The 22,307-nt window shown below is 42.7% G+C and overlaps 1 protein-coding gene across 4 annotated transcripts in view; it reads left to right on the top strand.

The window, feature by feature from the left end:
* Positions 1 to 474: 474 nt before the first annotated feature.
* Positions 475 to 22,307, top strand: part of ebf2 (EBF transcription factor 2) — a 31,274-nt gene continuing 9,441 nt past the window's right edge. For 2 of the 4 annotated variants that reach the window (XM_031308792.2, XM_031308794.2), the window contains exons 1-6: positions 475 to 1,037; positions 2,893 to 3,049; positions 4,801 to 4,864; positions 8,279 to 8,334; positions 8,422 to 8,495; positions 9,849 to 9,917. In XM_031308792.2, coding sequence (XP_031164652.1) covers positions 904 to 1,037; positions 2,893 to 3,049; positions 4,801 to 4,864; positions 8,279 to 8,334; positions 8,422 to 8,495; positions 9,849 to 9,917 — 554 coding nt within the window. In that variant the 5' untranslated portion in view covers positions 475 to 903. The remainder of the gene's footprint in view (positions 1,038 to 2,892; positions 3,050 to 4,800; positions 4,865 to 8,278; positions 8,335 to 8,421; positions 8,496 to 9,848; positions 9,918 to 22,307) is intronic. The other 2 variants (XM_031308793.2, XM_031308796.2) reach the window with 1 other exon arrangement.

The following is a 22,307-nucleotide window of genomic DNA, read 5'->3' on the forward strand; positions in this document are numbered from 1 at the left end:
GGCAGTGTGTAGGCCTACAGGAGAATTTAAACCCACATTTTAACACGTGGCTTTTATTAAACACTCAGAGATGAACACATGTAAATATAAAACATGTGCGCTTTTTTATTTGTCCACAATTTTGAGGTTGAATAATATGAATAATTGTAAAGCCCCTCGCCCACGCACGCACAAAGGGGACCTTTCGTTTGTCACACTACAAATAGTCCTATGCTATTTCCAAGTCAAAGATGCCATAGTTTCTGCTTTAAAATGTGTAACAATTGTGTGTTTTCCCCTTATCACCCCCCTGGTTCAACGTAATGTGTGGAAAGTTTGCTGCAAGAGTTAGTGGTTGGATGCTGAATCTGGCAGAAGTCCAAACAACGGATGCACTTTACACCAATGAGAGCATCCATTTCAACAATCGGTCCCCCATATGGCACTAAGGCCCCTCCTCCACGCTCTATCCCGGCAGAGGGTCTCATTCATGCTTCAATACAGCGGTTCACTGCAAGCTTCCTGGCCCTCGGATCAACTGTTTTGATCCGATCTGGCCCTCTGACAAAGGAAGACTTTCTCACATAGGCTATTGGACAGAATATTCTGAGACGGACTCGCTCTGAAGTGTGTGAGGAGGTGTGAGCAGGTGAATATTGACGCTGGACATTTTGCGCTTGGACAATGCTTGCAATTAGTAGGGGAATACATTTATTATCATCGTTTCAGCCCGAAAAGAAAGTGTGCGTGGATTTTTAACGGAGGAGCCTTCTGAAACATCATCACACCGTGTTGGTCATTTCTTCTTCAAAGCTGTGGAGGAGCGCAGTGTCTTCGGGTGTTTGCGAAGTGCTTTAGCTCGCCAGCTCAGTTTTTTTTCTTAAGTTCAAAAAAGTGCACCCAAACGCGCAGGACAGGGCTTAAATGTTCGGGATCCAGGAGCATCTGATGCGAGAAGTGAGCGGATTAAAAGAGAGAAGTCTTGGAGAGGAGATGGATCCGGTTCGGTCGTGGGTGCGTAATGTCGGGGTTGTGGATGCGAACGTAGCGGCGCAAAGGTACAGTACAAACCCAGCTGATCTATTGATGTTAGACTACCTTCTCACCACTTCTTTTCATCAGTTGCGCTCAGACTTGTTGGCAACGTGACAGCATTTATTTTCATAATCAGCATTACGAGCACAATATAGTTTATAATGTGTGAATTTTAGGCGTCCTTCCAAAACGAGCTGCAAACTTGCTACTTGTTGCAAAAGATGACACGAGTCCCCTTTAAACTTCTTTGCCCCCAATTCATAAAACGTCTTTAAATATGATGAAAGAACAACACTTGATATTGTTATTATCTTTAAAGCAATAAAAGGTTAAATGCACAGAAGGCAAGTAAGCCCATATTCCCCAAACTGTTAATCATAACTAGCCTATTAGACTTTAACATTAAGTCACACAAATTAGACAATTTACTCTTGTGCAAAAGGTCAACTTAAATAATATGTTTAGACTACAAAATTTGAGATACGTTTTGAAAACCAGGAGCCTATGTGCCTAAAGCTGATTTCCCCCCGTCTAGCTATTTTAGTTGATGTAGCTGAAAAACACATTTTTCTTCAGTGGACACATACATTTATGATTATTCTTTTTTATCAGAAGTTTTAAACGGGTTTTCCATTGTTTTTCACACTTTGTTTTTCACATTTACCAAGATGTTCAACTATCATCTTCACGTTTTTAATTTCTTTACCGACACACACACACACACACACACACACACACACACACACACACACACACACACACACCAATGTCCAAAGTATGGGAACAGAGTCAGACAAGCGCAGCAGCATTTTCAAGAAAAAATAAGGCAACTAGTTGATTAGTACAATACATAGGCTACATCTTAATAGATAGTATATAAACAGCAATTAAGTGTATGACGCAATTCATGCTGCATAGGTTATTTGAGTATTTTATTGAAAGTTAAAATGTAATTCAAATATCTTGTAATTCAAATATTGTATTACTTTATCCAAAAAACTAACAACAACAATAAAAAAAAACTCGTAGAAGGCAAATTTTCCCTCGGGCATTATTTTTAGTTTTTTAAAGAAACGTTTAATGCTGTCACGAAAAATCAGAGTTTTGAGTTATATGAAAGATATAAATGGCCCATTTTAGATCGAAGTTAAATTTAACACTGTACGGACTATCTGACCTGCACGGGGAATATGCCTAAATATTTAAGTTATTTAAATTTAACATTGAGTAGCCTATTTACACTTAGTAGGTAGCCTACATTTTAACCAAGATGCTCCACCATCAGCCCTAAAGTGTTGATTTTATTGTCGACTTTTCAGTTTTCAAGCTAAAATATAGTTTGAACAAGTTTTGCTTTTCCTGTTTTTCCAGGCCATATTAGTTTTTTTCTAGAAAAGAAAAATGCTCTTAAAGATATGTAGAAAGCAAAATATTTATAAATGATATATTATTTTATGTATGTATGTATGTATATATATATATATATATATGTTGTTTTTTGTTTGCAGACTATAGAAAAGTATTATATGGATAAACTAAAGGCCTCAACAATTGGAGAACAAAACTTTGCAACCAAATATTGAAAATGAAATGATTTTAAAAACGCCTTTAATATTTGAATAACTGCCTCTAAAGTGCAAGCAAATCGAAAATATTTGAGAAGCATGCTAATTGAGTTTTCATGATTTACTACAAGCAGAGAAAAGTCTTTTTTTTTCTTTATTTAGATCTGAGAACTATTTTCAACCACCAATGGATTATATTGTTAGATGGTAATTTAATTAGAAATTACTTTTATATTTATCAGTATAAATCAGTCTATTATAACACAATATGAATGTCTGTAGAGCTGACTGTCTCTTCCTGTTGTGTCCTCAGTGGAGTTGCTTTGTCAAGAGCTCATTTTGAGAAGCAGCCGCCCTCAAATCTCCGAAAGTCCAACTTCTTCCACTTTGTCCTGGCGCTCTATGACAGACACGGCCAACCTGTGGAGGTGGAAAGGACTTCGTTTGTGGACTTTGTTGAGCATGACAAGGTGTGTTAGTTTTTCTGATTGCCTGTATGTCGTAATGATTATTTGAGGATGTCATTAATACACCATCTTTACAGTAATTTCAAGGACTTTTTTTTAAATAAATCTGAAGCAGTATTGTCTGAAAAACTCTGAATAACAACAGCAACAGAATGTATTAGTGATATAGTTCAGCTGTAACCAGGTGCTCAACTTGATCTTCCCAATCCCCAGTAAAGCCAAGCATATCGAACAGCTGACGGCTACATGTTTACACAAGATCTTCCCTGAATGAGCTGATGATGTGGGATTGAAAAAGAATATCTAATGACTAATTAGCAGCTTGCCTCATTAGGAGGACATCTCTACTTTTTAAAATGCAAATTATGCTAGCTCCTGTTAAGTTATACAGTGAACTAATCATCAAAGTCTCCTTTCCTTCATGCCCCCCCGCCTCCCATACTCTAAATACTGCTGTGGGGGGGAGCTGGATTCCTCAGGTTGGACCAGACCAAAATAAGGAAGGGTGCAGTGTGGAGACAGAGTTAGAAAGAGACTGCCTGGAGTTGGAGCCTTATGCCCAGTGTTGATGGATGTTTCTGCCTTGTGGTGAGGGGAGTGAGAGCCTCCTAAACTGGCAACAGATCTCCCCTGTGAGAAAGACAAGAAGACATCGTCCTGTCAGCTGAAGTTCAAACATAGTTTTACTATGAATTTCATGGGCAGGGAGGGAGGGAGAGGGTGGGCAGCAGTGCTAACGCCAGGGCTAAAAGCTGTCTGTGTGCTCCCCTTTGTGCCACACAGGCCAGCGTAGAGTAATGTGACGGCAGTGGAGGAGTTCATTTTCTGCATGGTTACCCTGGCATCTGTTTTTGCTTTGTAATTATGCAGAGGTAGAACGATGGCAAAGCGAAATAAATGTTCCTCTGTGTATATTCACAAAACTTATGAAGCTAGGCATCCATCTATCTCCTGACGTTAAGTCTCAATTTCACTTTTGATATGAAGTTTGGAGCTCTGTTACTTTCCAACTTATCTCCATGCATCTTAATTTCCCCCTCTCCCCACAACTGTCTCCTTTTCCCAGTTTCTCTACTTCCCTTCTCCTCGTTCTCTTTCCTCGTCTCTCGCGCTCATCTCTGTGATGCCAGCCTCCTGGGTTATTGGACCAGAGAGCATTCCTTTGAGACCACTTAGAAAGACCAGTAGAGGTAGAAGAAGAGAAAGAAAGAGGGGGAACAAGAGACAGAGAGGGGAGAGAAGGAAGAAGTGAGAGGCTAGTGGAGAGCCTGGGGGAGGGAGGGATAGCGGAAAGGAAGTTTTTCTGTCAAGGTTGACTGCTGCTCAGTCTCACATACAGTACTTTCCACACTTTGCACACACACGCGTGCACACATGCACACACACACACACACACACACACACACACATACATATATAACCATGCCTGTGCTACCTCGTTGCAAGGAGGACCACTGCATTTGATCTTAAGGTTTTAGGAGTTTACATCAGACATAATAGTTCAACCTCTACAAAGAACATCTGACTCAAGGTTAAGCACTCAGCTCTTGAACACAACGAAAGGTCCCACATGGGCTCTGAGCCTACAACCCTCTGATCTCCATGCTGCTCCCATGGAAGGGCGAGCTGCAGGATTAGGAGAGCCTCGCTGTGCTTAACACTGCGTGGGGATGCTCAGCTCTACTTATCTGTGCCTCAAATGTGCCTAACTGCATGCTCTGCATTTGTCTGTGTCTGTCCTTTCTCTTTCCAAGGAGCAGACGGGAGAAAAGACCAACAACGGCACTCACTACAAGCTACAGCTCCTCTATAGCAACGGTGAGTACAGTCAAACATTCATAGTTTTCAGATTATGGGTTGATTCTTTGCCTCTTGAGGTGTCTAATTTGATTATTTAGACGACAGCGTTGAGCCCTGCATGTAGCAGGAATTGAAAAAGGTCAAGGGTGACACCAGCGGTGTTAACATGACACACACCTTTCCACTTAAGTAATCTTCCTCAACATCCTTACCTCACCTCTCCTCTCTGAGCTCATCAATTTCCTTCCACTCATCGTCTAATTACTGGGATTGTACAATTTAATGTTCAGCTCTGTGAGGAGCCACTGGGCCCATGTATGGGGAAATGAGGTACATGTTGCCACCCCACCCCAACCCCCTCTCATCCCCCCAAACTCCTCCAACCCCCCATAGTGCTTCCACATCAGATCGAGGGATACGTAGAGAAATTTGGGTCCCATGAGCCACTGCTGCCCCTACTCTGCCATCGCAGTGGAACCCATGGGAGAGAAGATAAAAGACATGTTCCAGAGCTACCCCCTTATACACCCACCATACACACACTAACACACACACACACACACACACACACACACACACACACACACACACACACACATACAAACAAGCACACCAAAAGCACTTCCTCTGCATCCCCTCCTCTCATCCCCTTCCCCCACGCGATATCAAAGGCATCTCGATCGAGACTTTGATGAGAGAAACACATTTTGAAAGCAATACTCTCCAAAGTCTCTATAAAAAAATACTTGGGCAATGCGCTCTTCTCTCAAGAAGCAATTCATTACATGTGGTTTCCGTATCTTGTGTGATTTACAGCGGAGGTTTTAAAGCATCCAGAGATTCAGACACACACCTGCTTACATAGAAGCCAGAGACAATGTTCAAAAGACAATCGCTCCTCAATTAAACCCCTTAACAACTGATCAGGTGCTATTTTACCTGTTGGTGTATAATTCTAATCTCCAGTCAGTCATGTAAACTTGGGAATAAATCAGAAGTTAACTGAGAAATACCCAAAAAAAGAACAGTTTGACAAACGTGAGAATGTGGTTGTAAATTCTGGCCTCATAGTCGAACATGACATATTCATCAAACATCAAATAACTCTCAATCCCCTCAGAAACCATCAGAGAGAAAATACAAACTGCTTGCCAATCTTATTCCTCCATGTTGGCTGGACAGAGTTCAATGCTTTTTGAGCTTGTCCAGAGTTTGAGATAAATAAAAAAGATTAATGTCATAAATCTTTCCATTTTATTTTGAGAATCCTCAGCATCATGTACTTTTTATCAACTGATTAGAGGGAGTTTAGGAGTTTCAGTGCAGTTTCAGTTGCTTCATTTATGGTAACAGTATTTAGTATTTTGCAATTAGGGTTGAGCTTCTTGCTTGATCTCTCCTCTACTTCTAATTTCCAATAAAATAGAAGGAGTCTCTGTCTGTATGCCTGTCCTTCAATTTTCTTGACAATCATTCATCCGATCGACTTGCTAAGGACCCAAGGAAGTGCAGTGCAGATTGCAAGCTCTAGAGATCTTCAGGACATATTTATTAGTGCGTTATGTACACACCATAGATATGGTGTATAATGGGATAGAAAGGATAGGGTAACACCTCTGACACTCCACCAAATGAAAGAAAACGTACCTTGTTCAACCTGAAACTGTAGCAAAACGGTGCACACAGTTTTCAGAATGACCGTGCCCAATGACGGTATGTCAGCGTTGCTCCACCATTCTCAGGTATGTGAAATAGAAACACATCCAACTTGCTAACGCACATTCAACGGCATCACCCAGATCACCGGGATGATAAAGGTTTGGGTGCTTTGAATGTTTAGTCAAGGTGACACTGAAACACTCCTCCTAATGCACAAGTTTGATTTTGTTTTATTTTTATGTATTTTGGTATTTTCAGTTTAAGAGATGTTTTTTTAGTTTTTTGGCATATTCTGACCTATTGCCTTTTTGTTCAGTGTCGGTACAGTGTAATACAGAAGTGTCTGACATGTTCCTTACTTTTATAATGAAAATAGTTTACCAAAGTTGCCAGTGGGCAAATAGCTACCTCTCCAACAAGAATGATTTGTCTGTCTTTGACACTTGCCCTACTGTCCCTTCAAAATAAATGAAGAATATAGTTATGCATTTGTGTTTTTTTGCCGCTACCGAGCTCGCACCAAACCATGACTCTTCAACCAGGTTATGAACCGAACCGTGACTTTTGTGTACCGTTACACCAATAGACTGTATAAAAGAAGTGGACGTTGTGACATCACCCATTGGTTTGTGGACTGCATTTTGAAGCCTTGAGTTTAAAATTTTGTCTTTATCTTTTGGAGCCAGTGACCATATTTCGACAAGAGGGTGGAGCTGGGGAGGAGCACTAAGTTAAACGTTACCAGCTAACACTAGCACAGGTTGGTTAGCAAGGTGCATCCGTAATTCACATTAACATAAGATATTAATTAGGATGCTAATTTTTGCTAGCAAAAAACAAGCTTAAATCAAAATGTATCCTACTTACCAGAAAAAAATAATAGCCAACTCGTTAAGAGTTTTTTTTCGTACAACGAACGAACAAGACATTTTTAGGATCTAAACTTTATTTACAATAAACTTTGATGAACTGAAAACACACAGCGAAAGGCTTAAATTTCAAAGACGAAAACAGATGACACCCATAAAGAAGTTCCCGGCTATTTAAACGTACACAGTGCCATGGATATGCGTTGGTCCTGATTGAAAGATCGCCACATAGCGACTTGTCAATAGCAAGGTAGCCACACCATAAGCATAGCCTGCTTATCGTCTATAATTTACAAAATTAACATCATGCTGGGACTAACTAAGGATTGAGATCATAAACTCATTAGGAAAACGTGCACTGAGGTAATAGATCAAGTGAGAAGTAGGTTCATTTTCTCATAGACGTCTATCGGACTTTGTTTTTGCAACCAGTGAAGTCGCCCTCTGTTGGCCATTAGAAATAAGGTTTTAGGCGCTTCCACATTTTCTCAGAGCCGGATGTTGCCGCTTGGTTACACTGTAGCCTACTGTTACTTGCTATAGTACATTCAAGAACAGATGATGAAGAACAAGCAGAAGACCAGACATGTTGCACGGTAGCAAACTCAAACATTTCAAGCATCAGCGATGTAATGTTTTGGAATGAACGTGTTTGTTCCTCGAAAAAGTCTCGTCCCAAATAATTAGCTGTTATCAAATGACGCGTATGCTTTAGCATTCATGGCAGCAATACCAGAGGCCAAGCGATCTACCCGTGCAACCACCGCCGGGCAATCACTGCACTAAGTAGACTAAAGCACTGAGGGCAAGAGATCATACATTTTTACATATTTTTCAGTAAACTCTCCCTCATGCCTTAAATGACTTGTTAAAGTTATTAATAACAACCAATTTCTGTTTGCAGGGGTTCGCACAGAGCAGGATCTTTACGCACGACTTATTGACTCTGTCACGAAACAGGTTGGTAAACCTTCCTTAAGTCTCAGCTATGTAAGTAAGACTTTATTCTACATGAAACTGAATCTGTCCCTTATTTCCTCCTCTCAGCCCATATCGTATGAGGGACAAAACAAAAATCCAGAAATGTGCAGAGTTCTGCTTACACACGAAGTTATGTGCAGGTGAGTCTTACACACACACACACACACACACACACACACACACACACACACACACACACACACACACACACACAAAATCCAAATATCCATCACTCTCCTTCACTCTGCATTGTCTCAGTTAACTTGAAATGTGGTTTTGGGATGACGCTTAGGGCTCTACTTTTTTTTTTAAACTAGACTGTGGTTGAATTATAAGTCTAGCCTGTCTGTCATCATCCTTGTTACAGTGGTAACCCCCCCATTGCTTTTTGCTGTAACGCAGCATGTCCCCGGCCAGCTCCTGTTTCTTCCTGGAGCTCCTCACTCTCTGGCCTGGTGTTTTGCAGCCAGACCTCAGCTGACAGCAGCAGGCATACTTTTGGGGAACACTGTTTGAAGTTTGTCAACATGTATTGACAAGTGTAGTGGTTTACTCCCAGTGTCACAGCCAGTGTTACAAAAAGTTGTTATAAAAGTGAGTTTCAAAAAAATCTAGTTGTGGCTTAGAGACCAGAAGGTTTTAGTTAGTGTTTGGTGAATAAAGAAAATAGGTGAACACAGGGTTATGGATGGAGAAGAAGCTGAAGAGAGCGGTCTGGAAGTGGGGCAGTGACCCAGGATTCGATGGCAGCAGGGGAAAGGATAAGGGGCTGGGACATGGGGAGAGGGGATAAGACGGAGTGGGCTTTGCCATTGTGTAGCCAGCAGATGCCCGAATGTGACTCACAGCTGGCTAATAACAGAGCCGAAGAGGCAGAGGGCAAGCGTCACAGCTGGGGAGTGAGGCCGTCTGACAGGGGGGCGGAGGGGGGCAGGGCAGGGCCAAGCTGGGACACGAGAGGGGTGAGGTGAGGTGTAGGGGTGGCAGATGGTTAGGGGTGGGGGCACTTTTGTTATGCAGTGAAGGGGACTTTGGGGAGGGGGGGCTGGGTGGCCAGCAGGCTCCTCGGACAGGACTGCTGACGAATGGTAGGATGTTGTGCGACTGTGTGTGTGTGTGTGTGTGTGTATATATGTGTGTGTGTGTGTATGTGTGTGTGTTAGCGCAATGAGGCTGCGTGGGGGTTGAGTTTGATTTCGAAATCAATGTGACAGATTGCCTGGCTGGCTTTTCACTTCTGAATAGTCTCTCACTGTTTGTAGGGTGTGTTGTTGTACCTTTTCTTCCTCTTTTATTCTTTTGTCTATTCTTCCCCTCCCCTCTCATGCCTCCTTTGTGTGCTCCTGGATCTTGGCCGACTGCGGAGCATAGTAGTCTGGGCCCGTTGGATGTGGATGGGCTAGACAAATTATGTCTCCTCCTGTTTAATTTGTTGTTGTTTTTTCCTCAGCTGACTTTTTCATTTTTTCTGTTTCTTTTAACTGCCCATTCAGCCGCTGCTGTGAGAAGAAAAGTTGTGGCAACCGAAACGAGACGCCCTCTGACCCAGTCATCATTGACAGGTAATGAGATCAAATCACGTCCCATACAGTCAAACCACATCAAACAAGCACCTCTTCATGCTAAATGTTCAGGTCGCCCATTTTTGTATACACACCTACACAGTCACAAAGAAAGAGATATCACAGGTTGATGGGTAGGTTGTTGTAATGAGATCTCACCAATCAGCTGGTGCATTTACTTAAACCAAGTGAGAGGAGTAGCTGCATGGCCGAGTATAAGCCCCAATTACAACACATGCATGGATGGATGTGTGGGCTGTATGTATACATATTTACAACATAAGGATAAATGTTTCTGCCATATCAGTTACACTGAATCAATGCAAGAAGGCTACAGTATAACGTATCTGTGTCCATGTCTGTCTCCCATGTGTTTCTCTCTCTTCAGCTTTCTGTTAATCTGTTGATCTATCTTCACCCTTCTGGGATCTGTTTCAGTTTGGTCACTCATTACGTTTAACAGCCAACATTAGCTACACCTGAAACCTGCCAAAAACTTGTGGAATCTTTCATGTGGATCTTTCATACCACCAGACAGGCTCACATATGTAGTATATGTTCACCCTGACAGCCAGTTATCAGGCTTAAAGGCGGATGACCCCCGCAGTAATCAGCGTGTGTGAGGGCCTTCACGTGCGAGGGATTTTGGAGGTCTCGCACTGTCTGCCTGGCATTAACCAGTGTGATGAATGCTCATAAGCAGACCGCATGTGAAATGCTTTCTCTGTGATGTAATGGACGCAACCTTCATCTCCTCTCCCTCCTCTCTCCTTCCTTCTCTCCTTCCCTGCAATTGTCTGTCTAGAAAACACTCACTTCATATACGTCAAGGACCCTTTTCTTTCCCCTCCTCAGTTCAAGCTGGCTGGCTGTTGACAGTGTGTCTCAAAGGATCTCCGCTGAAGATAGTTTTCATATAATGGAAAATTTTGGGCTGTTGTCTTTTGAATTTTCCCAGAATACCTTGGAGCAGCTGCTTTTCGCATTTACTGTAGCACATTACTCTCCCAATATCCCCCTCCGCACCCCTATTAAACTTCCTCCTAACATGGCTAAACCTTTCAAAATTTGTTTGTAAGTAGCTCGGCGGCGGTGGGCTGGTGAGGAAAGAGCGATCTATATAACTCTTTGTGACTCCGTGTGTGTGTGTCCAGGCTGGTGTGCGGCTGTGAGGATTGATTTAAATGGAATCATTGACCTACTGTACTCTCTAATCACACCGGGCATATCCCGTCCTGATTGGGGCTTCTCTCTCTTGACTGGCCTGCGTAATCCTCTCCTCAGGGAGCAGCCTATTAGCAGCCAGTTAATTTCTGATAAGCCAATGGAATTTTTCCGTGGCCCTGTGCCCTCTTATCCCACCTTATGTGCACTTTCTCATTTGACTGTACTGTATGCATGTACACCACGCACTGAAAAAGACTGACATTTGTGTGTGTTCAGAGCATGTATATACTGTTTGTGTGAACACAAACGGATGTATATTTTCATGTGTGTGGGATCCTTGCATGTTTATTTATGTATGTATATGGATGTATGTGCGATTGTCTATGTTTCTTCATGACCCTTACTTTGACCTTTTCCCTAGTCACTGCTTGGGTATTAAATTATTCATGTGTGTGTGTGTGTGTGTGTGTGTGTGTGTGTGTGTGTGTGTGTGTGGAGGAGACGGTCTGTTTCTGTGGCTCCAGTAATCAGCCTCCTGCTCCCAGCCCCAACACCTGTTCTCCAATTAACATGCAGCGTGCTGGGGCCCACTCGCTGCTATCGCCCAGCCACTGCTTTCTACCCCTTCTTCCCTTTCTCTTTTTTCTCTCACCCTCAGCCCCACACTCCCTTACTCCCCGCCTCGCCTTGTATCTGTACTACTGCACACCCATCTCGCTCTTTCCGTTCGCTCTCACATGCTCCTACTGTGCACCTACTTCTTCACTCCCTATTGCCTAATTCCCCTGCTCCTCTTCTTTTCCCCTCACGTTACGATCTCCTCCAACTGCCCCCCCCTCCCTTTAGCCTGTCTAATTTTACCATAATTAGGCGGTGTCATTAGGACACCTACCCAAGCACAAGGGAGTTTGCAATTCCCCAAACGGCCCAAACCCCCTCTTTTCTAATCTCCTTTCCATATTGTTTCAGTTTTCTCTCCCCCTTCTCCTGCTGCTGCTGCTGCTCCCCCCTCCGCCTCCTCTTCTCCCTAATCCTGATTTGAGTGAAAGGAAAGAGAGAGGAGATCACAGCTGATCCATAGGGAGGGGTGAAGGAATAGAGGGTGGAGGGACCAAGGGATGAAGAGGGCAAGGGCAGTCGTTGACAAAGAGATGACTCTTAAGTTGCCTATGGGAGAGAATTATCTAATGCCCCGCTGCCTGCTGTGTCTAATAGTTTTACAATTGTATAATCTTAACATTGGTGAACTGCTACACTCATGTGACTTCTCTGTTTGGAGAATGTCAGAGTATGAGTCAAAGATAGACTGATGGACTGGCTTGTTCACTGAATGGATGATCGATCAGTTAGATAGATAAATTGATTCCTCTGGGCTCATCACCATCAATCTTCACTAACCTCTCAAACTCATGCAATCAGTGTTTTTATACTTTTCTATTTTGTAATGTAACATTTTTACATTTGGCCATAATATTGTTATATTGTGTGGTGGCTTGTTTTACAATTAGTGTGAAGCAACTAGTGGATCAATTGGTTGATTGACAATTTATTGACATCATTTTTTTGATCGATTGATTGTTTAGGTCATTTATCAAGTAAAAAGGCTAGTTCATCTCCTCAAAAGTGAAAATCTGCTGCTTTTCTCAGTTTTATACTTTTAAGTTTTAATTCATTAAACTCATATCAATAATCAACTTATCAATGAAAGGAAAAATATAATCAGCCCTAAGTATAATACTAATATTGTTTTACTCTGTAAAGCTCCTCTTCTCTGAGAAGTATTAACTTAGGCAGATCTGTTAATGGTGGCATTATTGCCATGCTGACCTCTGACCTCTGAGAAACTATATTGGTTCTGGGCCAAAGCTGGCCTCTGTATTTATGAGTGGACCATGGGTTTACAATGGAGACAAGCAGATGTCAGTATTAGTATTAGACTGTGTGGTTTGGATGGGAGGGGTCAGTGCTCAGTGTGAGTGCGTGCTTTTATATTTGGCTAAGAAGCTGAGATCAATAGTTGGTCATAAGGAGTGTGTGGAGGGATCCATCGTAAGGAAAGAGCCTTGTGAGGTGGGGGGGGGGGTTTGAGAGAGAGGGGGTGATCAATGGCAAGCACTATCTCACTAATTGATCGTGTTTCCAAGAGGGGTCTTTTTTAACAAGCCGGCGCTCAGAGAAAAGAAGAATAATCAATAGGAATTTTCCAATGTTGTCAATATGGCTCTTCCCTCCCCTTGACTCAAAATGAGCTCACAAACACTCATACATACTCGTGCATATCAGCCTTTGAATTTGAAATACTGAACTAAAAAACAAAACCTTCATCTGGAATGCAAGTACCATTGTCTTTTGTGCTTTCTTTTAAATAGTTGCTTTCTGAGTTGATCATTTTACTATTTGAACAATGATTAGTTGTCCTGGGCTTGACTTCAGATGCTCGGCTCCAAGAGGAATCCATTACTCTTAATCTTAGGTTGTGGGTTGTATTGATCTGTTTGTAGTCTTGGTTCTAGTTATGTGCATGTACCACAGCTTTGTTTATAACTAGTCAGTGCAGGTCTCTCCTAACCCATGTCTTTTATAGTTTTACCATAAACTATTCAGATATAATTTGTTGGTGTATGTACTGTAAATGCCTGTGGTGTATCAGAGAGGCAGTCTGACATCTGTTTCCATGTTAGTCCATTCGCCTGTTTGTGTCTGCGCGTCTTAAAATAATTAAAAACAAATAACAGTATATGATGATGCGGGCCACTTCCCTCTGTGCCTCTGAATGGTCTTTCACTGCCTGTTCTTACAGCAGGACAGATAGTTTCTCCTTGTATTGCAAATGGAGGGGAACACCAGCCTCCTCATTCTTCAGCTTCAACCAAAAAGAAAATAGAAGCTTCAAGTCTTTGGGAAAAGAACATTAAACTATCAGCCAAAGAATAAATGCAGTAACATTGTTGGACTGTGTCAGGGGTCAAATTCTTCCCCTTTCCCAGATGCATACTTACACACTGCCGCCAAGTCGCCCTGTCAGATCATCATATATGCACTTGAGAGTTTTATGTGTAAGACAACAATGTCATTTTAGGGGATTGTTTCTCATACTCCCAGTATAAGATTCTCCTTTAGCTGTAGAGTGGAACTCATACTGTAGCTTTCTTTGTTGATACTGGCATGCTGTACCTGTACTCCCATTACCTTTTCTATTACATTTTATTAAAGATGACTTGTCTAAAGGTCTGATGGGCAGTGAACCATCCCAACGTTTTTCAGAAATAAAATTTGAGTTTCTAATGTCCCTCCTGTTTTTTTTTTAATGTATTTTACTCTGAAACAGGATGTTGGGGTGGGCCAATCATCAGAAAAGAGGACTTTATGTGTGAAGTAGCTAAAAAAAAGACAGTCTCTTGACAATAGCTGTTGTGGATCACTCTCCTACTCGGTCATCCAACTTACAGAGGATGTGGAGGAGGTGCTTTTCTAGCCTCCATTTTTGAGTTTCGGCCGCAGAAAGAGCTGCAGATGATGTTCACAAAGTTGCTGCAAACTGAAACAGACCCTCTTCTTAAAAAAAACTTACTGGATATGTAAGCATTTATGGAGAAAACACTGTGTTCTAACTGAACACAGTATCAAAAAAACCTGGGGCTTGTTTGATTATGCATTACAACCTATCCTGATATATATTGACGGATACTACATGTAGTGTCTTTATTTACCCAGGGCGGGCTGACAACCAATTTTGTGAGCAGTCACTTTATTTAATGTTGTTTAGGTGTAGCATGAAAATTGTTGCTATGCTAACCTGGAGTTTAATATACATTGCACACTATGTTATAATATAAAATTGAAATGAATATATTCCAACTAATCAGAAAAAATTTATTTTATATTATACTTAGGATACTGACCAAGTTATAAACAAACTCAGAATTCACTCCACAGATGATAAGCCAAGATAATTTCGTAGTGTTGCTGGATTGCACTCACATTCTGAAACATCACAGTGATGCTGATATTAATATATATGCATAAATTACCTGTGTGCCACACGTACATACATGCACAGAGACAAAGTCAGGCACACTGGTCCCTTCAGTCTGCTGTCACAGGTCTCTCCCTGGTGGGGTAGTACTGTCCAGTCCCTCCAGACCCCTGTCAGCGAGCACCTCAGGCAGGGGGCCAGGCAGCGTGGCGACAGGGCCCTGAGGCTCCAGTGCACACCGCCTCGCACAGCGGAGCGGCACACAGGCTGGACCACTGAGCAGCTGGCACAGGACCGCAGGGATGGCTCCTCCCTTGGGGCAATGCAAGGGGGAGGATGACACAAAGACAGACAGAGACGCTGCAATGTCTAGAATATCAAATTCACTGACAGGTACTGCTTCAAATAGTGGGAGCGTCACTCAGAGTTAGACTGCTGAAAATGAGATCAGGGACCTTTTGTGGGGCCACTAGCTTTCTGCGATGTGGTCGAATGTAAACTGGGAAGATCCTGGACTCCTGTGTGCACAGGAAGTGTATAATGAGTTGTAGGTTATGAGCCGAGTTTGTGTTTGGTCACCTTTGCTCCGCTTCAGCCAGTGTTAGCTGCTGTGGTTTGAACCCTGACACAAGGAGTAGGACTGGTTTGTTTTCTTTGAGAGAGCCTACAGAGGGGGCAGTCGGAGACAGAGAGCAGTGGAGAAATGTTAACAGGAAATGGGAATGGACTACCAATGGGATAATGTGGAGGAACAGCAGGGGGACCTTTAGAGTGGGTGGGATGCAGAGAGGATGGGTGGGGTGGGGGGGGCAAATTGGAAGTTTTGAGTTGCAGCTCAATGGCACACTTTGAAAGGCCTCGCACTCTCAGAGTAGCTGGGGCAAACCCTCTCATTTGTCTGGCCACTAATAGGGTTCACCTTTGGTTGAGCAGTGTAGAGATTAAGTAGGGGCACTCAGAGGATCAGAAGGGGCAGATTAGTGTGATTTAGAGGTACTTCAGATCGCAGGCAAATGAGCAGTGTTTGGTTATGTGTGTGTGATTTGTATTTGTGGGTTTATTTGTCATGTGAAATTCCTGCATTTGTAAGGGGATCTTGTATCAGTATAATCAGTATCTCATGTGTGTGTGGGTGTGGAGTCAGAGGCCAGTTAGTGGTGGTATTTAGGAACAAGGGCTGTTTTCTTTGGCTGGATGCTGCTGCTGTGGGTGGAGCTGTTAGGGTGTGTGTGTGTGTGTGTGTGTGTGTGTGTGTGTGTGTGTGTGTGTGTGTGTGTGTGTGTGTGTGTGTGTGATGGGGATCGGTGTGTTAAGGTCTTAAATTTCACTAATGACTTAACGATGCCCCCTGGTGCTGGGCCGGACCCGCTAGCTACCTTGTTTGTTTGTCTGTCTATTTATCTGGTATCTGGACGGGCTATATTTCTCCCAGGAGTTAGTTTTCTCTACAAATTCTCCACCCTTTCACTTTTTGAAAACATTTCCCAACACTAATATTTACACATCTGCTGTATTTCTTAAATGAAAATCCTTATTGGCTAATACTTAAGGCAATAGTTATCCCTCCTGTGGGACATGGAAAAAAGACAAGGAGATTGTTTAGATACAGTTTTCATACAATACATCTAAATTTTTACATTGTACGGATTGCAGGGTAGACTTATAATAAGTTACAGAAAAGCAGGAATCATCGCTAGCTTTTATGTGTTTTGCCGGCTGAATCTTTCAATGCAACAGATGTTGTGTTTTCCCCATCATGGAGGAAAACAGGAACAGCAATTGCAATGTTACTATAATATTTTGGATACATGTATATTTTGGATGCATGTTTAAGCATGTGTATGTGTGTGTGTGTGTGTGTGTGTGTGTGTGTGTGTGTGTGTGTGTGTGTGTGTGTGTGTGTGTGTGTGTGTGTGTGTGTAATGGTCCTGATGAATCTGTCAGGGCTGAGGGCAAGGGGTGATGTGACTGCTGACAGGCTCCCAGCAGGCATGCTGAGAGCCCCAACAGTCAGCGTGCCCTCCCTTCAGCCTCCCCGCCGCCCGGCTCCCCTTCTCCTCTCCCATTCCTCGGCTCCACACATTTGCTGTGTATTAGCCACGGACAGTAAATTACAGCACCCTGGACCTCTGAGTGATTCCATTCCCATTCTCTTCACACGTTCTTCCTCTCCTCCTGCTGCACCATTATCCAGCTCACCTTCTCTTACGTCTGTCTGTCTCCCTCCTTTTCTCTCATTTTGATCTGTTTTCTTCCCTCTGTCTGTCATATTCGTCCTGGCTCTTCGACTCCCTCAACCCTGTCAGATTTCACTCCCCGTCCTGTCTTTCCCTCACTTCTGTTATACTTCTCATCCGTTCTTCTATTGTGTCACGCTACACAGCGCTCCCTCCCTTACACATCCCCTCCGCTCCCCCTTTACTTTGTTACAAGCAGGTCCCTGTTGTCTAGGCTTCACAGGTTTCTCAGCTGCCTCTCTCTCTTTCGTCCACCATCCTATCCCCCCCCCCCCCCTTCTCTCTCTTTCTGGAAACAGATGTTGTTTGTCAGATCTTATCATTACTGGCTAATTAAGAAGACATCTCTTCTCCTTCTGTTGTTGATTCTCTTTCCTCTCCTCTCCCTCTCGGTGGCATCCATCCCAGATTCATTGTTCTTCTCTGAGAGAGGTTCAGGTCGAGCTTTGATGTGTTATTGGTAAATCTGATTAGTAGCTGATTGATTGAAAGGGTATTGAGAAAGCAAGATTAGTGTTGGTGTATTGCAGATGACCTTGTATGTTTGAAATCTGTTCAGCTGTAGAGGGTGCTCCGTGTCTCTCCTTGACAGTTGAGAGTATATTTTGAATCCTTGTCCCTCAGGACACACCAAGCATGCTGAGAGAGGTGAGGCCACTGTTGGGACTTCTATTCCCTGTCCTGGTTGTGAATTCATGTTCTGCAGACTCTGAATATCTATCCATATCCATCTATTTGGCAGTCTGACCGCAGTCCCATGTGGCCAAGCTTTGTATGCAATCTATGCTTTTGGCTAAGCTTGGGAGACTGAAACATTAATTCATTTTAAATTGTTGAGATGCACATTTAGGAGCTAGTGAGAGTTTATGCAGTAAAACACTTTAGCACCCAGGAGAAACCTCATTGAAACACTTGAGTGCCTCTTGTGTACCCTTCCCATCATTCTGCTTTCCTCCCCTCAGCCCTCTGTTTCTCGAAGCTCCGCTGTGCCTCAGTCACTTTTGCGGTGGCAAGCCTTAATGTTTTACAGCGCAACAAGCTCTATAAATCAGCACTAGTGGTTTAAATGTTTGGCTTTGTCACAGTTCTCAAGTTTAGAGGCGGGGTGGGCTGGGGCTGAGGTTGCAGGGGTGAAGCCAGCCTGGGAGGCAACTGAGAGGAGGCCAGGAGGGGCACAGCCAATCCACCAGGCAAATTTATAAAGAGCTGAGTTCCCCCATGTGCTCGCTGTCTGCCTGAGACTACCTGGAGTCGATTGACCCATTGATTATCTTGCCACTGATCATTAAGACAGGGTTTTTAATTTAATTTATTTGATATAGTGCAGCTATTTTAGCAGACTTTACAGATATCAAAACAATCCTTACTTAAAGGAATGTAATGTTTTTCTACAAATTATTTATTTATTTAGCAAACTTCTGAATTTCTGAAATGTAAAAGTTTGTATACACACGAGCAGTCAGACAAGAACTTTGCCTGAATAAAATACAGTCTAAAATAAGCAAAAGTTTTATCTAAATCCATAATTATCTGAATGAGCAAACAAGACTAAGAATCTGATATGGCATTCGGTTCAGTTTTCGATACTAAGTGCTACAGTTCCAAAAAGTTGATACTCAGCCCTTCTGTGGTTGAAAGCAATTAAGTATATTCACTCAACTACTGTGCTTAAGTGCAGTTTTAAAGTACTTGAGTATTTCCATTTTCTTCTACTGTATACTTTTACTACATTGATTGTACATTTTACTCCACTGCATGTATTTGGCAGTTATAGTTACTGATTACTTTGAAGATTAGGATTGTATAATAAGCACTTTTACTTTAGTGAAAGATCTGGATACTTTCTCTACCACTGTAATATACTTGGCTGGTTTGAGGTGCATGCCAGCATTTGGATACAGATGGCGTTTAAAGTCATACAGGAAAAACACTGACGTTACTGAGAAACTATTGGACAACAGGGTAATGTGGTGACCATCAATTGATAATCTGTAGATAGTGGATACAGGTTTTAACTGTGACAATCTTGTAAAAATCAGAAAAGTAAAAAAAGCAGTTTGATTGATGACTGGATGTGCGTTACACAAGCTGTTACAACAAAGGGAGAAAAGACTACCATGGAGTCAGTTTGGCTGTGAGACGTTTGCTGGTGAAAGGCGAGTGAATCTGATGCCACAGATATCCCTGTATGTTTTAGGAGGAGGAGGCGGAGGAGGTGGTTGGACTGGGAGGTTGGTGTGAAAGGTCCTGTGGTGGTATGCGACAGAGGGGGTATCAGTTCGTGGAGGGTTTTCTGTGCCCCATTAGCAGTGTCAAAGGTCATGTGCCCCGGGTGTTAACCCTGGTGACCAGTCTAGCTTCCAGTCTGCCAGGGGACCGGGTCCAGGGGTATTTATTACTATCCCCCACCTCACCTCCCCATTCCATCCCCCAAACACGGCTCTCCCCATGGAGGAAAACAAAACACCTCCATCCCTCCCCCCCGGCCGTTCCTTGGCCCGGGTACATGTACTAATTGGACGCATATCCATACACTGATGCGTGATGACCCATCTGTAGATTTGTGCTTTGCCGTGAAACATTCTTAGATCAACACTGGTTTATCCAAATCCTAGCACATAGCCATGAGCTGCAGCGTGTTTTTGGCCGACTACTTACATGTTTTATTGAACATCATCTTGCAAGTGCATACATATGACTTTTAGACATTTGTTTTCGAGGCATCATTTTTGCAAATGTGTAAAACTTTGCATGATTGATTGTGCACACATGGTTGCTTGCAAGTCGGTATTTGTCTTTGTGTATTTTCCTGTGAAATCACGCATGAATGTGTGTGTGGTTTGTACAGCCAGCGTGTGACATATGCATGCATACATGCACGTATCTGGGCCTGCTGTATGAGTTAGTGCTCTCAGTGTGTGAGTGTGGCAGAGGAAGGCCCTCAGCATGTCAGTATGTTTTAATGCTTCACATCTGGTTTCCTAATTTTCCTCCCACCCTCCCTGCCCTCCCCTCAGCTCCCCTCTACCGCGATGTCAGGACACTGTTTTGTTTTTCTAGCGTGGAGGGGGGGGGGTTGATGGAAGGGATGTCTGATGAGTGATGGCCCTGAATAGAGGACACAAACATTCTCCCTCTCTTCCTCTGTCTTTGCCTCCCGTCTTCGCCATCATTCTCTTCCTCTATTGCTCTGATCTCTCTATTGATTTCTTACAATCAATAGCTATTGAGCATTGTGGAGGGGGTAAAGGTTACATGTATGAAGTGGAGCAGCTCTTTTTTTTGTCTCCACCTCACTACTTTGCCTATGTCTGAGCAGCAGGGCATCAATGTCTGCAGAACAATAATGACAATCTCCTCATTCTTTTCCTTAAAATTTCCCCTCCTATATATATATTTGTAAATGTGTCGTCTTTGATGCAGTAACCCAAAATTGGAAGGCCAAAGCCAAATCCCAGAAAAGGAGACGAGTGGAGAATGTTTTCTAGCTGTGCTGCTAACTAACTTGAACTCTGCATTAAAGCCTTTTGCATCACATGCTTCAAGAACTGCTGCTACCAGTAAACCTTCATTTACAATGAGCACAGAGGGCGATGTGTTTTATGTCTATGTGAAAAGGCAGTTTATGTCAACAGTGATTAGTGCTGATGAATGCCTATGAAAATTTTTGTTAGGGGTCCTGTGCTGCTTAGGTGCTCGTTGCATGATTAAGGCCATGTGTAAAGCACAGTGTGTAACACTTATGTCTAACAGATGCCCCAACAGACAGAGAAACGTGAAACTGAGGCTCCACACTGTGGGGTGAAATATTTCCAAAAACGACATTTCTGCTATTGTTTTTTGTGTCGTGACTTGCTGGTTGGTCGTTGAACTAGTTTTAGTTAAGCTCGTGGTCATTATTGGGATGGCCGCCTCACACTGAGAGGCCTGTGTTTAGTCTTGGGAACTGAAGCAGATGCAGACAAAAGGGATTGGAGGCCTTGACAGAGATGCAGAAGTGAAGACAGAAAAGAAAAATATAGACTCCCTGTGGTGCCACAGTGGAAAATGATCCCAAGGTTTAAGACTTGGGTCTGTGTTTTGTTTGTGTTTCCTGTCTTAAGTGTGTCTGTGGAGGGTAGATGTTGTGGGAGATAAAACTTGGTTTCCATTGCTTGCCACAGTAAATTCTGTGAAATTCAATTACTTTTCAAATTTGTCCTCAATAAGGAACAACATAAATCATGAGGAGTTTGCCTTTTATCAAGTTTCATCATATGTGTTAGTAATCTAATGCTCTTTTCTGTTATAAGCTTTAATAATGCTTTGCTTACAGTCTGCTGTTCAGCTTTGCAAAATTGACTTGTTAGCGATTGAAAAAAAATAATTTCATTATCATTACAGACATATTACAGTATAAATGAGTTGAAATGTTTTTTTTCCTATTATCTTTATTTGCACTATGTTACTCACTTAACTATGTTTTAAACAAACAGAATCACCATTCTACAGCTGCTTTATGGAACAGCATATTCTGTGAATGTAAAGAACAAGGCACACTTTAAATATAAACACATGTAAGCTAGTGGAGTTCTTTGAAAACAGCCTTTCTCTGCAATTTCCCTGTGACACGAAGATCACCTCCAATGCTCTGCATGTTCTCCTCATCTCTTCCCTCTGGATGGGGAGGTGTGTGGGTGTATTACATTACTGAAACAAAAACAAACAACAGCAATATTAAACTTTTGCAACCACAATAGAGGAGGGGATAAAAAACAGAGGGTCCTCGACTTCTTATTAATTATGCAAGATTAGTCTAATTATAATTCAGCAAATGAATGTGTGGCAGAAGGTGCGAGGCGACGGGGCTGGGAGATTTGCATGTTAAGTGGGCAGGGGGAAGCGGCTAATGCATGCTAATATATGCGTCAATGTCTCGCTTTAATTTCAGCATTTGCAGCTGTGTGCGTCCGAACTGAGGGGGGGGTGAAAAGTTGACTCAATGGGATTTTGGGAGGGGGGCAAAAGGTG

This window comes from Sander lucioperca, chromosome 2 (assembly GCF_008315115.2).
Source record: "Sander lucioperca isolate FBNREF2018 chromosome 2, SLUC_FBN_1.2, whole genome shotgun sequence".
NCBI lineage: Eukaryota > Metazoa > Chordata > Actinopteri > Perciformes > Percidae > Sander > Sander lucioperca.